Source organism: Sus scrofa, chromosome 6 (genome assembly GCF_054392235.1).
Source record: "Sus scrofa isolate SSC_HxYL_T2T_F1_AM1 chromosome 6, Sscrofa_HxYL_maternal_Yorkshire_Landrace_v2.0, whole genome shotgun sequence".
In the NCBI taxonomy this organism is placed as follows: Eukaryota; Metazoa; Chordata; class Mammalia; order Artiodactyla; family Suidae; genus Sus; species Sus scrofa.
In genome coordinates this window covers 98,001,870-98,014,677 of record NC_139388.1, presented here as the reverse complement: position 1 = coordinate 98,014,677, position 12,808 = coordinate 98,001,870, and the positions used below count along the sequence as shown (strand labels likewise).

The window sequence follows — 12,808 nt, the reverse complement described above, 5'->3', positions numbered from 1 at the left end:
GGCAGGCTCTGAGAGGCTCTGCCTGGAAGCCAGATTGAGAAAGAGGCCTGGGGGGAGAGGCTTCAAATCCTGGACGGCCAGCCCGGCCAGGCCAAGGCTGCCGGGAAAGCTCAGATGACAGGGCACCGGAGCTGACTCAGTCCCCTGTGAGCCCGGCCCCAGCTGGCACCTGCTGTGCGGGCTCCACTGCCCTTGCCCGTGCCTGCCCATGGGCCAGCAAGGCCAGTCGCGGCTTCCAGACGTTAGCACGGCCAGCCCAGACCTGCTGCCCACTGCCCACTGTGCACCTGCCTCTAGGATGTGCCTGCTCCCCTCCCCGCAAAGCGGAAGCAGCAAATAACCAAGAACTTTGGTCAAGGACCAAGTGTGGGCCTTGGAGTCTACGGACAGACAGCAAGCTGGTGGGAGAGGCAGAGGGGTGAAGGCACCCTACTTCTTCCGGGCCTCCCTCCGAGGCTCTCAGCCTTCACCCCCCACCGCCGTGTGCAGAGAGAGGGGGCTGCGAGGGTGGGGCCGCTGGGGCACCTGGTCTGAGTAGGGGGGTGGCTGGGCCAGCTGACATGCTGGTGGGTCCCCAGGCAGATCTCCACGGCCGTGAGGTGCAGGACTGAGGGCACCCCCACCACCTCCAGGGCCTGAGAGTCACTGCAAACTAGAGTCTGGGGCCCTCTCCTCCTTAGGCTTGTAGGGCCAGCAGATCCCCAGGTCAAGGTCCCGCTCCAATCTGTCCTCTTCTGTGGGACCTTGGGCAAGTCACTCAGCTTTGTCCGTGGCTGATGATAATGAACGGGACAGTCTGGTATTTTAGCTCTCTGTCCGTAAAAACAAACAAAGGGCCATAAGTAGCCTTTACACTGGAATACAGTTCTTGGCTGGAGAAACAAAATCTATAAATAAGGCAATGAGGAGTTCCCTGGTGGCTCAGTGGCTTAAGGACCTGGCATCACTGCTCTGGCATGAGTCCCTGCTGTGGCACAAGTTTCCTCTCTGGCCCAGAACTTCCACATGCTGCAGGTGTGCCCCACCCCCAGTAAAGAAAACGGCAATGATATTTCTTTGTGCAGATGAAAATCTCTGAAGGCGGCTGGTTGCAGCAGGCACAGGGGCACCTTGGAGAGTGTGACGGCTTGTCTTGGCGGAATCACTCCTGCCTCAGTGCAGGCTTCCACAGAGCCTTAGGGAGGGCAAAGAATGAGGTGGGGGCCTCAGGTGCAGGGAAGATCTCCAGGGTGGCCTTTCTGTCAACATGCTGCAGGGCTTTTCTGTGGTAACGCAGTTTCTAGAAAAAAATAGATGCTATAAAAGCTTCACAGACAATAAGGACAAATTAGGTGAAATGTTCAAAGATATAATTATGAAAGCTGTATTTTTTTTCCATCGCGGATGGTGTTTGGAGATCATCTGACAGCCTAGCTTTTCATTTAAAATATTTAACATTTACACCTCATTTAAAAATTTTTTTATTGTAGTTGATTTACAATGTTCTGTCAACTTTGCTGGACAGCAAAGTGACCCAGTTATACATATATACATTCTCTTTCTCATATTACCTTCCATCATGTTCCATCACAAGTGATTGGATATAGTTCCCTGTACTACACAGCAGGACCTATACCTCATTTTTTATCTGGGAAAAAAAAATATATTGGATGGGGGAGGGAGTGGGATGGACTGGGAGTTGGGGGTTAATAGATGCAAACTGTTGCTTTTGGAGTGGAGAAGCAATGAAATCCTGCTCTATAGCACAGGGAACTATATCCAACTATATCTATAGCACATCTAGTCACTTGTGATGGAACGTGATGGAGGATAATGTGAAAAAAAAGAATATATATATGTATAACCGAGTCACTTTGCTGTACTGCAGAAGTTGATAGAACATTGTAAATCAACTATAATAAAAAAAATGACAAAGAAATACATATATTCTGCTTGGCCTCTTCCCTTCCAGGCACAGGTGGGAATGTTGAGATGGTGTGTAGAGGGGAACACACTAAAGGCCCTTGAACGAGCACATAACACAGATAACCCCATGTATTCCTAAAGGGTACAACCCCCATTCCCACTTCACAGATGAGAAGACTGAGACCCAGAGAGGGGCAGTCCCTTGCCTCAGGTGACAAAATTTGTGGCAGAGCTTGTTCCTGTCCCCTGACTGGGGGGGTTACCCTGGCCGGACCTTTCCAGGCCGGTTCCACCTCAGTGCCCCTTACTCTGCTCTGGCCCTGGAGAATGGAGCAGAGCTGAGTTCTGACACCCATCCATGAGCTCCCCTGGAGCTGTCTCCTCAGCCAGATGGCCCCTGGTCACAGGGCAAAGAGAACACCGCCTGGGAGTTCCCGTCGTGGTGCAGTGGTTAATGAATCCGACTAGGAACCATGAGGTTGCGGGTTCGATCCCTGGCCTTGCTCAGTGGGTTAAGGATCCGGTGTTGCTGTGAGCTGTCATGTAGGTTGCAGACGCAGCTTGGATCCCGCGTTGCTGTGGCTCTGGTGTAGGCCGGTGGCTAAAGCTCTGATTAGACCCCTAGCCTGGGAACCTCCATATGCAGTGGGAGCGGCCCGAGAAATGCAAAGACAAAAAAAAAAAAAAAAGAAAAGAAAAGAGGGAGAGAACACAGCCTGTCCCACCCCCTCTCCAGGCTGCAGCCTCAAGACTCCAAGCTCTAATCTGCTTCCTGACACCTTGCCCCTCCGTTCCCAACCTTTCATGCCCTGATCCAAGGCCTCAGGAGGGGTCTCTGCCCTAAAGGGACATGGCCCTCTTGGTGCAATTCCAAAAAACTTCCTTCCAGAGAAGGGTCAGAGAGCTGGTGTGGAGGTGGATCTGGGGTGCGCACCCGCTGACCTTCCATCACCCAGAGGCCAGCTCCACCCCCAAGCACAAAAGACCATTACCTCTTAGAGCGGCTCACATTGGACTTTATTGACGTGTGAGGCAAGGGCTTTCCGCTTAAAATATTTAACGTTTACACCTGTACACACACGCGCACACACACACACACACAAAACCTCCCCTTGGGGAAGGGGGAGAAGGGGTGGGGGCAGAGTGCCCTTGACCTCCCCCGCCACCTGGCCCCCAGGGGCTATGGGCTAGGTGAACAGAGTGGGACGGAGAGTGGGTATTAAGAAGCTTAATCTTGCTTACTAACATGAAGCCTCCAGCCCGCAAGAGCACGGATGAGGCCTCATTAGCTTAGAGGAGGGCCCACGGAGGGCGGGCACATGGTGCCCAACGAGCCAGCCAAGGCCCGCATCCCGGGGACGGGGCGGAGGTTGGGGGCCGTGCGCAGGGCCCCCAGCCCAGGCCTCTGCACCCCATGCCTCCCTCCCCGCCCTCCGAGAGAAAGGAGGGTTTGGGCCTCAGCCTTGGACTGACAGCCGTTACTGGCAGCGTCTCCTTAAACTACAGATACAATGTGCATCAACAGGGTGATCGCTTCTGCCCCCCGGGCCGCCAGCTAAAGGTGCCGAGGGGCCAGAACCAATCCTACAGTATCTTTGGTCTGGGGGTTCCCTTGCCTACTCGCATCCTCCCTGCATCCAGCCTCCGGAAGCCCAGCCCGGCAGCCCTCAGAGGCCAGAGGTGCTGCCCGGCGTGGGGTGGGGAGGGTGGGGTGGGCTGACTACTCATTGAGCTGCTGCGACTTGTAGGAGAGGATCTCGGCGGCCAGCTGCTGGGGGTCCAGGAGCTGCGGGAAGCGCTCCATCACGGCCTCCACCAGGTGCGGGGGGAAGACGCCACACAGCTTGGTGTACACGCTGGCTCGCTCTTTGGCCAGGCTGCTTCCCCCGCCCCAGGGGCCCCTGTCGGCCCCAGGGCCCGGCACCCGGGGCTCCTGCAGGACCGGGGCAGGTGGGGGCAGCTGGTAGGGCTCCGACCAGTACTCGCGAGGTGGAAAGGCGGACGGTGGGGGCGCGTAGTCAGCAGGGACACTGAAGTGGCCGGCCCCCACGGGCCGGCCAAAGGCAGAGAAGGCCTGAGTGGCTGGGAGCTTGGCCCCGTAGGGGCTGTAGCCAGTGTAAGGACCCCGGGATGGGCCCGGCTCACCGGGGCCGCCGCCTCGGACCCCCCACAGTTCCGACATCTGGCTCTCCAGGGAGCCGATGCCTGAGTCCAGGCAATCCTGGGAGGTGTACGGGAGCGAGTCCAGCGTCTGTGGGAACCAGTCCGAGGGCCCAAAGCTGCCCCCGCTGCCCCCGCTGGGTGGGAGGCTCCTGCCTGCCTGGGCGAAGGGCTGTGTCAGACCCTCCCGCGGAGTTCCCGGGGTGGCCTGGACCCCCAGCTTCTTCCCCTCCAGGCTGCACTGCTCATGCTCTGTTGGCAGAGAGCCAGGCTGAGGTGGTGATGGCCGCCGGCCATTCTTGTCCTTGCTCGGAGGCCTGGGGGGTGACAGGAGGGCGTTGGCACGGAGCTCGTCAGCCACGGAGCGCTGGGGGCGGCTGGGCCGCTCGGGGTGGAAGAAGCGACACTTGATCCCGTAGGTGCATTTCCTCCCTGGGAGGGAATGGAGAAAATTAAGGGGGGCGGGGGCTCTCAGCAGAGGCGGGAGGGGTGGCAGGGACACACGGGGTGGGGGACCCTGAGAGAAAGAACTTGGGGCACGGGCCGACTGAGGCGAGAGGGCAAGGGGATGAGGGCGGGGGGCTCTGGAGGGTGGAGCTGGGGCTCTTACCATAGGGACACGGCTGCTTCCTGTGCTCGGCCGAGAGCGGCTTCTTACGCAGGAAGTTGTCCAGGCTCGGCCCGTGACGGCCCAAGGGGTCATCGGGGGGCATGAACCTGCGGAGGAGGTGGGAGACATGATGGGGGACATCCCAGTGCCGAGGAGGGGGCTGGACAGGACGCCTTGCTAGGACGAGCAGGAGGGCAGCTCCTAAAGCTGGTGTCTGAGGAGTTCCCGTTGTGGCTCAGGGGATTAAGAACCCGACTGGTATGCATAAGGATGTGGGTGTAATCCTGGTCTCACTCAGTGGGTTAAGGAGCTGGCCTGGCCGTGAGCTGTGGTGCAGGTTGCAGATGCAGCCTGGATCCCCTGTTGCTGTGGCTGTGGTGTAGGTCAGCAGCTGTAGCTCAGATTCAGCCCCTAGCCTGGGAACTTCCATATATTGCAGGTGCGGCCATTAAAAAAACCAAAAACCCCAAAACAACTGGTGTCTGAGCAGCAGGGCTCTGGGTAGCGTAGTCCTGACAGAGCGGAGGAGGTCCCAGTCCACAGGGCCGCGGCTGCTTTTGGGGCCACTCTTGTGCTGGAGGCTGGCTGAGGTGAGGACCTGAAGCTAAGGCCGCACCCGCTGGCCTCTGGTCAGAGCTGTGGAGCAGGAACCAGAGAGGCCCCCTTGGAAGTGCTGACCTCCTCCTGCCCCCAGACTCCTGCTCCAGCCCACAAATTAGAAAGCCCTCTGTCCACGCCTGACCCCTCCTCAGCGGGGCCATGTCCACTCTGCTCTCAGAGCTGCCTGGGCCCAAGGCCATGGCTCCCCAGCAGGGCCGCCCCAGCCCTGGCCTCCTGAGTCCCCTTGCGTGGTGGCAGGGCGGTGGCAGAGCGTACTTGTCGTTGACGAAGGAGTACATGAGCAGCCGCTCCTCGATGAAGCGCTTCCACTCCTGCCTCTCGCCCTGGAGGTCCCGGTACGTGTCGTTGGAGACCATGATGCCGTCGGACTCGAAGGCCAGCTTCACGATGAAGCGGTCGTCGTAGCATACCACGCGTTTGCCGCCCACACGCCGCGACGGTGTGAACACCAGGATCTTCTTCTTCTCCAGGTCCCGCAGGATATGCTGGTCTGGGGGTGACAGGGACCCAGGTCAGGGCCCAACCTGGACCCAGGGCCAGCCGGCAGAGCTCCCTGACCCCCCCAGAGACCAGGCCCAGGGTCATGAGGGCAGGAAGCAGCTCTGCAGCGGGCCGGCCTCACTGGGCCTGGGGCATGTATATGCTTTGCTGCCTGAAGACCAAGAACCCCTGAGAACGGGTGGGCAGGTCCCGCTCAGCCCAGACTCCCGAGTAGAGCTGGGCCTGGGCCGCCTCCTTCCCCCCTCCTGGACACCAGGTCTGGTCGCCCTGGCAGCGGGCTTGGCTCTGGTGCTCGCCCAGCCCACTCTGGAGTTGGGGCCAGAGGAGTGTCCAGGCTCTGTCCCCTGCAGAGTCAGCGAGCCTGCCCCCAGATCTCTCAATAAACTCCTATTTTCCTCCCAAAGGCTGGGGGCTCGTGCAAGAGCAGGAATGGCAAGGGCAGGCATCTGCTGAGCATTTGCTATGTACCAGGTGCTCTTCTGAGCACTTATCGACTCCTGTGATCCTCATGCTAACCCTGTGAGGTTATCCAACCCTCACCCTGTCCCATGTCCCAGCAGAGGAGCATGTGGCTCAGAGAAAGGTGAGCCAGAAGGGACTGAGCTAGGACTCCAGAGCCCACAGGGCCCAGCCACTGTGCCATGCTGCCCTTGTGCCACTGGGAACCTGGCAAGAGAGTGCCCCCACTTGATGAGGGAGGTGCCCGGTACCTGGGGGCAGAGGCTGCCCTAGGCGACCTCCAAGGACCGTTGTTCCGAGCAGGATGCTGAGGACAGTAACAGCCGGGAAAAGAAATGCTGGTCCCTGCCCGAGGCCTAGAAGCTGTTGCTCACACTCAAAGGGTCTCTCTGGAGGAGGACCAGGGCTCCCGGGGGGAGTGAGACCAGGCCCCTCCTGGGGGTGCCACTAACCTGTGATGGGCGCATCAGGCCGAGGTTGCTCCTTCCTCCAGGATGGTACAAACACCGTGATGTCTGTGTGGCCCCGCTCCAGAAACCAGTTCACTGCCAGGAGGATGCCCCGGCAGGAGAAGACTTCCTTGTTCCCGTGGCTGGGGAGGAGAGGAGGGCAGGGTCAGCCTGCTGTCCCCGAAGCCAGCTGAGCTCAGTCAACGCACCCCCCCGCCTCACCCGACCTCTGGCTGGGGGCCCAAGGCCTGTATTCCCCTGCTGGTTCCCACAAAACCCGGGATGGCCAGGCCTGGGACTTTCCCTGAGGTTCTGTCTCCTACAATGAGGAGACGCCCAGGAATCTGGCAGCACCCGCTCCCTACATGGGGGAGGGTCAGGCCGCTTACAACACACCTGGGGGTGGGGGAAAGGCGCTGGGACCACAGGGACACAGCTGTGCCCAGACGGACTGAGTCACCACCCCTCCCTCGCCGGGTGGGGGCAGGGCAAGAGAAACCAGATTGCACCGGATTCAATTTGGATTAAAGTTCAGTCCTATGCAAACCGCTGGGGCTGGGGCTGAGGAGGGCGAGGGGGGAAAGCAGCTTTGATTCCACCTTCAACATGGGGCAGGAGGCTGCTGCGGGGCCTTTCAGCCTGAAAGTGAAAGGACAGTTCTTTTCCCCCCAAGCCTGCCAGTTCCCCAAAACACCAGGACTGCCTGTCTTCTCCTCACCCCTCTGGGGAGGGCATGACCCAAGGCAGAAAGATGGTCTGAAGACACAGGGGAGGGGGACTCTGCTGGCCGGAGAGCTGGGAGCTGGGACACCCCTGGCTGTGGTCTGACCTCGCCCCATCTGAACGTGGCTAGATCCTAAAGCAACCCCGAGGTTGCTCGGGCTCAGCTTCTCTGTCTGGAAAATGGGCCCTGCAGTCTGCAGCCTCCTTAAGAAGGGCCGGTGACAGCGGGACAATGTCTGCCTAAGGCCAGAGACCCAGAGACCGTCGGACCAAGTGGAGGTTCTAGCTGACTTCCTGGGGGGTGGGCTCCCAGGGAATTAATACGGGGGCGGGGGGGTCACAGTAGGGCTCTAGGACCAGACTAGGGGGCTGGAAGGGGCCGAGCTGGGGCTCCCTCCCCCAACGGCCCCTGTGCCTCACTAACCCCTCAGTGAACAACTCAGACTCAAATTTGGCAAATAAAACCAAATAAACGTTACGCAAAAGAGGCAACTCCATGGCCAACCACATCCTGTGGGTGGCTTTTGGGGGGGCGATAGCTGGAGCCCCAAGAGAATGTAGAAGAGAGGTGGGGCAGCTGGCGGGCTGGGGGTGCACGGAGGCTGTCCAGGGAGTGAGGCAGGGACTCCCGGCTGAAGGTCTCTGTAAATTGTAGGGGAGGCAAAGTCCAGCCCCAAGGCAGCGCTCATCCCTGCCAGGTGAGGCCTCCCTGCCATCCGCCAGGCCAGCCCGCTTATAATAAAAGTTAACCAGTGAGGTCCTGCTAGACAGCACAGGGAACTGTATCCACTCACTTGTGATGGAACATGATAGAAGATAACAGGAGAAAAGGAATGTATGTATATATGTATATATACGTATAACTGGGTCACTTTGCTGTGCAGTAGAAATTAACAGAACTTGGTAAAACAACTATAAAGAAAAAAAAGGTTAGCATTTACTGAGAGCTGTGAGCCAGGCCCTGATCTACATGCTTCATACAGAATCCTCAGCAAGCCTCTGAAGAGGGTCCTATCACAAAAGGCCCCTTGCCCCTTTATTTAGATGAGGGAACTGGTCCATGGAGGGCAACCAGCCGCCAGCACTGCGCAGCAGCAATGGTGGAAGGGAGATGCAAACCCAGAGGCTGTGTTCAGAACCACCACGGGTGCTTATGACAGCTAAGGTCTGAAGACAAGGGCCAACCCTGACAAGGGACCCAGAGTGGGGACTAGCAGGTACAGCGCTCCGACTGGAGGACAGGCATGTCATACACCTCCTGGCTTCATCCTTACAAGGCTCTGACTCATCTAAGACCCCCTGGCGACTGGTAAGAGACAGAACTTGACCCCAGGTCGGGGTGGGGGGTGGGGGGCTACTGGATCGCCCTCCTACCCCTGACGGAAGGGATGTTTATTTAGGAGGGAAGAAAGCTCTTGAACTTAGTCTAGGCAAAGGGTTCAGAGGGGGCGGCAGGCGGGGAACAGGGACAATCGTGCATCTTGCCAACTCCTGTTCCTCCGTCAGCACCCAGGGGAGGGGTCGCTGCCTCTGAGAAGCCCTTCCTGGCCTGGCTGCAAGATGGGTCAGGTCCCTGGTGTCTTCGCGACACCCCGTGCTTCCCCTGCTCTGTCTCCCCGGGACCGTGGGGCTGTGACCACCTCTGGCCTGGATCCCTGCCTCAGGAATGCAGGCTACACACGTACCTGGCCACCTCCTTTGGTCCACAAGTGTCCAACCTGCAGAGGCCCCATCTCAGGCTGGCATGTGCAAGCCTGGGGACTGAACGGGGACTTCTGGGGTAGGGCACTGCCTCTGGGCATCAGAAGTCCTGGCTGGGACAAGTCTGCTCTCGGCTGCCCCCGCCCCCAGAATATTCCACAATCAGGCAGTCAGAAGCCTTACTCTCAGCAGAAGTGGAACACAACATCCATCCAGTCCCGGATGTTGCCCTTCCAAGGTGGGTATGTGGCCCCCTACAGGGTCCCTGTCACTGCCAGGGAGGAAGCTCTGCTGGCACAGGAAAACCGGGCATCCTCCCGCTGCCACCGCAGTCCCGTCTGCCCAGAAGGTCAGGGCCCCCAGCCTGGCTAATGACACTGGTGAGATGTGCCACGGTGTAGGAGACTCCAGCTCGGTGGCTCCCGCCCGAGGGCAGAGAGCAGGGCTGAGTTGGGCTACCCAGGTGAAAAGATCTGCCTGGGCTGGGCCCAGCGACTGGGGAAAAATTCCCTTAGAAGGAAACAGAGGTGAATTTCCCCACGATTTGCATACGGCAGGGGCTGGCCCGCCTGCCCCTCGGGGGGGGGGAGGGGGCAGGAGGGCAGCAACCCAGCCGCAGCGGGGACAGGAAGTTCGAGGCTGGAATTCCCCTCCTGCTCCTGCCCCAGCTCAGAAAACCCCTGCGGCTCAGCCTCCGGCCTCCCCTCCACCCCCCGCCCCTCCTCCCGCCCAGGCCCCTCCTCCTCCTACCGGGACACAAACACACGGAGCACATGGCTGCCCCTGGGGCTCCGTGCTCTGGGGCCCTACCCCCAGAGGAAGGGGTCACAGACGCACCCCAGCTCCTGACCCAGCTAACTGCTGGAGCCTGAGAGGGGTCCCCTGACTCTTACTAAAGCACACGCTGTGACCGGTTACAGCTGGCCCGCGGGAGCCGGCTTTCCTCCATGTCCACCTGGGCCCAGCCCATTTCAGAGATGTGAAGACGGACCACCAAGGTGGCCGGAATAGGGCCACCTGTGCACTTGCTGAGCTGGGCCAGGACCAGCCAGACAGCTGACTTGCCCCCAGGGAGGCCAGGTGTGGGAGGGGCAGGGGGGCCAAAGGCACAGAGCTGGCTCAGGAGGTACCCCCCCCACGGACCCCTCAGGGAAGCTGAGGAAGAAGCCCTACCCACCCCACACCCATGTCTGGGGTCTCCCTGTCCGCACCCACAGGAACGTTTCCTTGTGAACCATCCACCCAATCCTGACTCAGCAGCCTGCCTGGAAGGGACTGGGAGAAAACAGGGCCGGAGGGCAGGGCCTGGATGGAAAGGAGGTCTGGGCTTCCCAGAGCCAGTGGCAGCCCTGTGCCCCCTTCCCTGTGAGAGCCTTGCTGGGGAGACAGGGGGGGTGGTTCCTGGGGTTGAGTCCTGGCTCTGGCCCCCAGGGAGCCCCCGGAGCCCTGTCCAGCCCAAGTGGCTCAGGCTGAAGCAGAGGGGACCTAAGTCACAGCTCCCCTGAAGCCAAAGCATCAGGCCAGCCACACACACCCGATGTAGATAGAGCCAGATCCTCAAGGTTACTCTCGGTCATAGCTACAAAGCCCTCAAGAGCTGGGCCGGCTTCCTCGGGAGCCCAGGTCTGGGACAACAAGGACTCAGAAGTCTGAGACCCTCCCCGAAGAGCAGTGACAGTAACAACCACTACTACAGATTACTAAGCTCTTACTTCTCTCCAGGTTCTGTGCGCTTACTGCTCACAGCTCACAGCCTGAGGGGTGGGTTAGCCCCATCTCTGGGAGGAGGGAAGGAGCCTCCTGGAGGGGCGGGCTGGAGCCCAAGGCCTGATCCCTTAACCTTGTCACAGGAGAGAAACCGAGACCAAGTGCTGGCCCTCACAAAGAGCCTAAGGCTGCTCTGGAGAAATAAAGACTTGAGCTCAAATCCCTGCTCTGGCACTTAACAGTAGTGTGACCCTGAGCAACTCTCTGAGTCCCTAAAACATCCTGAAACCCACTCCCAAGAAGCCGTGAGGACTAAGAGAGCGTCCAGGCACACAGAAGGGCCCCCAGAAAGGGCTTTCCCTGCCTCCAGACCGGTCTGAGACGAGGTCAAACTCCTTCCTAAGGTCCTTTCTACCAGAGGTGCAGAGACACAGGGCCACCATTCCCGGCCACCGTCTTGGCCACAGAAGTGACATGTACCTCATGGCCACGTTGCTCCCATCGATGACCACGGGCCTCAGGTCACCACCCTCCTTGTCCTCCTCAGAGGGTGAGGGTTCCACGGTGGGAGCCTTGGGGGTGCCCCCACCACGGGGGACCAGAGGCAGCTGAGGGCAGGGGTCCGGTGACACCTGGCACTCCCGCTCGGCCGCTGACCCATGCTTCACCAGCTCGCCCAGCACTGTGTTGGTGTCTGCCTGGACCCCCAGCTTCTGCAGGACACTGTGGATCTCGGCAGAGGAGTAGCCCAGCTTCCGGAAGAAGTCAACCTTCATCTGTAGCTCCGTGGTCATCACCTCCTCGGCAGTGGGCTCCTGGGCCGGCCTTGGGGTCTCTCGGCAGCTTTTGTGGTCTTCAAGTTCCCACAGATTCATGGTGGGGCCGGGTGGGCCTCTTTCCACTGGCCACTCACAGCTCAGACTGGTGAAAGGCACTTGTCACAGCTCCTGGAGGACAAGCACAAAAGTTAGGGACGGGGAATGATTCTCTCCAACTCCCACCCCATCCAAGAGGATGAGGCCACACTAGGGGCAGTATGAAAAGCCATTTGGGGGTGTTACCTCTGTTATTCTTCCAAAAGCCCTCCCAGGGAGGGATCCTCAAGTCCCATTACATAAAGGATGAAACTGAGCCACAGACAGTAAGAACTTGCTCAAGGTCATCCAGCTGTTAGCGGGTGGGGCAAGGATTTGAACTTAGGCAGTCTGATTACTCCTCCCCCTCTACCCTCAGCCCTCCCCCTCCTCGACAAACTCAGGGACCCAGAAGTCGCGGGTGGCCTTCGAGGGCCTCGCCGCGCCCCCACAGCCGCGGGGCGGGGTTTTCAGATGGAAACCCGCTGGGTTGCAAGTGCGCTAGAAGGGGGGCGGGGGTTCCCCGTCGAAACCATCAACTATCGTCTTCTCCAGTCCGTCTGCCGCGTGCTTGGAACCCAGGCTCAGGAGGCGGAGGGCCAGTGGCCAGACGCCCGGACCGGGGGAGGGGAAGTTTCCGGGGCGACCCACCACCAGCGAGAAAAGTTGCCGGGAAACTCTGGTTGGCCTCCGGGCTCGGTGACGCGGAGGCTGTCCCGGCCCAGAGCCTCTCGCTCGGCTCCCCCTCCAGACTTCGGTCTTCCTACTCCCAGGATCCCCCAACTTGGGCTAAGTTGGAAGCGGTCCCGAGGACCGGCGAGGCCGGAGGGGACAGGCCCCACGTCCCTCCGGCTCCGGTCAGTCCCAGCCTGCGCCCACCCCACCCCCCCTCCGCCCGCCCCGAGGTCCGCGCCCCCGCCGCGCGCGCGCGCGCGCGCCTCACCCCACCGTGCGCCGGCCGCGGCGGGCGGCGTCTCCATGGGGCCGAGTCCCGGAGGCTAGGCCGGCGGCGCCTTTATACCGGGCGGGTGGGCGGGCAGGTGGCGTTCGGGACCGTGACGCGGAAGCTGGGCAGGGGAGGCGAGAGCCGGCCCGAGCGGCAGGGGGCGGAGCGGCCA

The 12,808-nt window shown here is 60.2% G+C and overlaps 1 protein-coding gene across 5 annotated transcripts; it reads right to left on the bottom strand.

The window, feature by feature from the left end:
* Positions 1–2,900: 2,900 nt before the first annotated feature.
* On the bottom strand, positions 2,901–12,682 carry ZC3H12A (zinc finger CCCH-type containing 12A). Of its 5 annotated transcripts, none has more exons than XM_021095966.2 (6): positions 12,342–12,682; positions 11,317–11,783; positions 6,709–6,848; positions 5,552–5,786; positions 4,676–4,782; positions 2,901–4,497 (listed from the first exon to the last, which is right to left on the bottom strand). In XM_021095966.2, exons 2-6 carry the CDS (start codon positions 11,709–11,711, stop codon positions 3,626–3,628), a joined length of 1,749 nt encoding a protein of 582 aa, XP_020951625.1. In that variant the 5' UTR covers positions 11,712–11,783; positions 12,342–12,682; the 3' UTR covers positions 2,901–3,625. The 5 variants fall into 5 exon arrangements, with proteins under 5 accessions (XP_020951625.1, XP_020951623.1, XP_020951622.1 ...); XM_021095964.2 differs by having other exon boundaries at positions 12,634–12,682; XM_021095963.2 differs by having other exon boundaries at positions 12,639–12,682.
* Between the last annotated feature and the right edge of the window lie 126 nt (positions 12,683–12,808).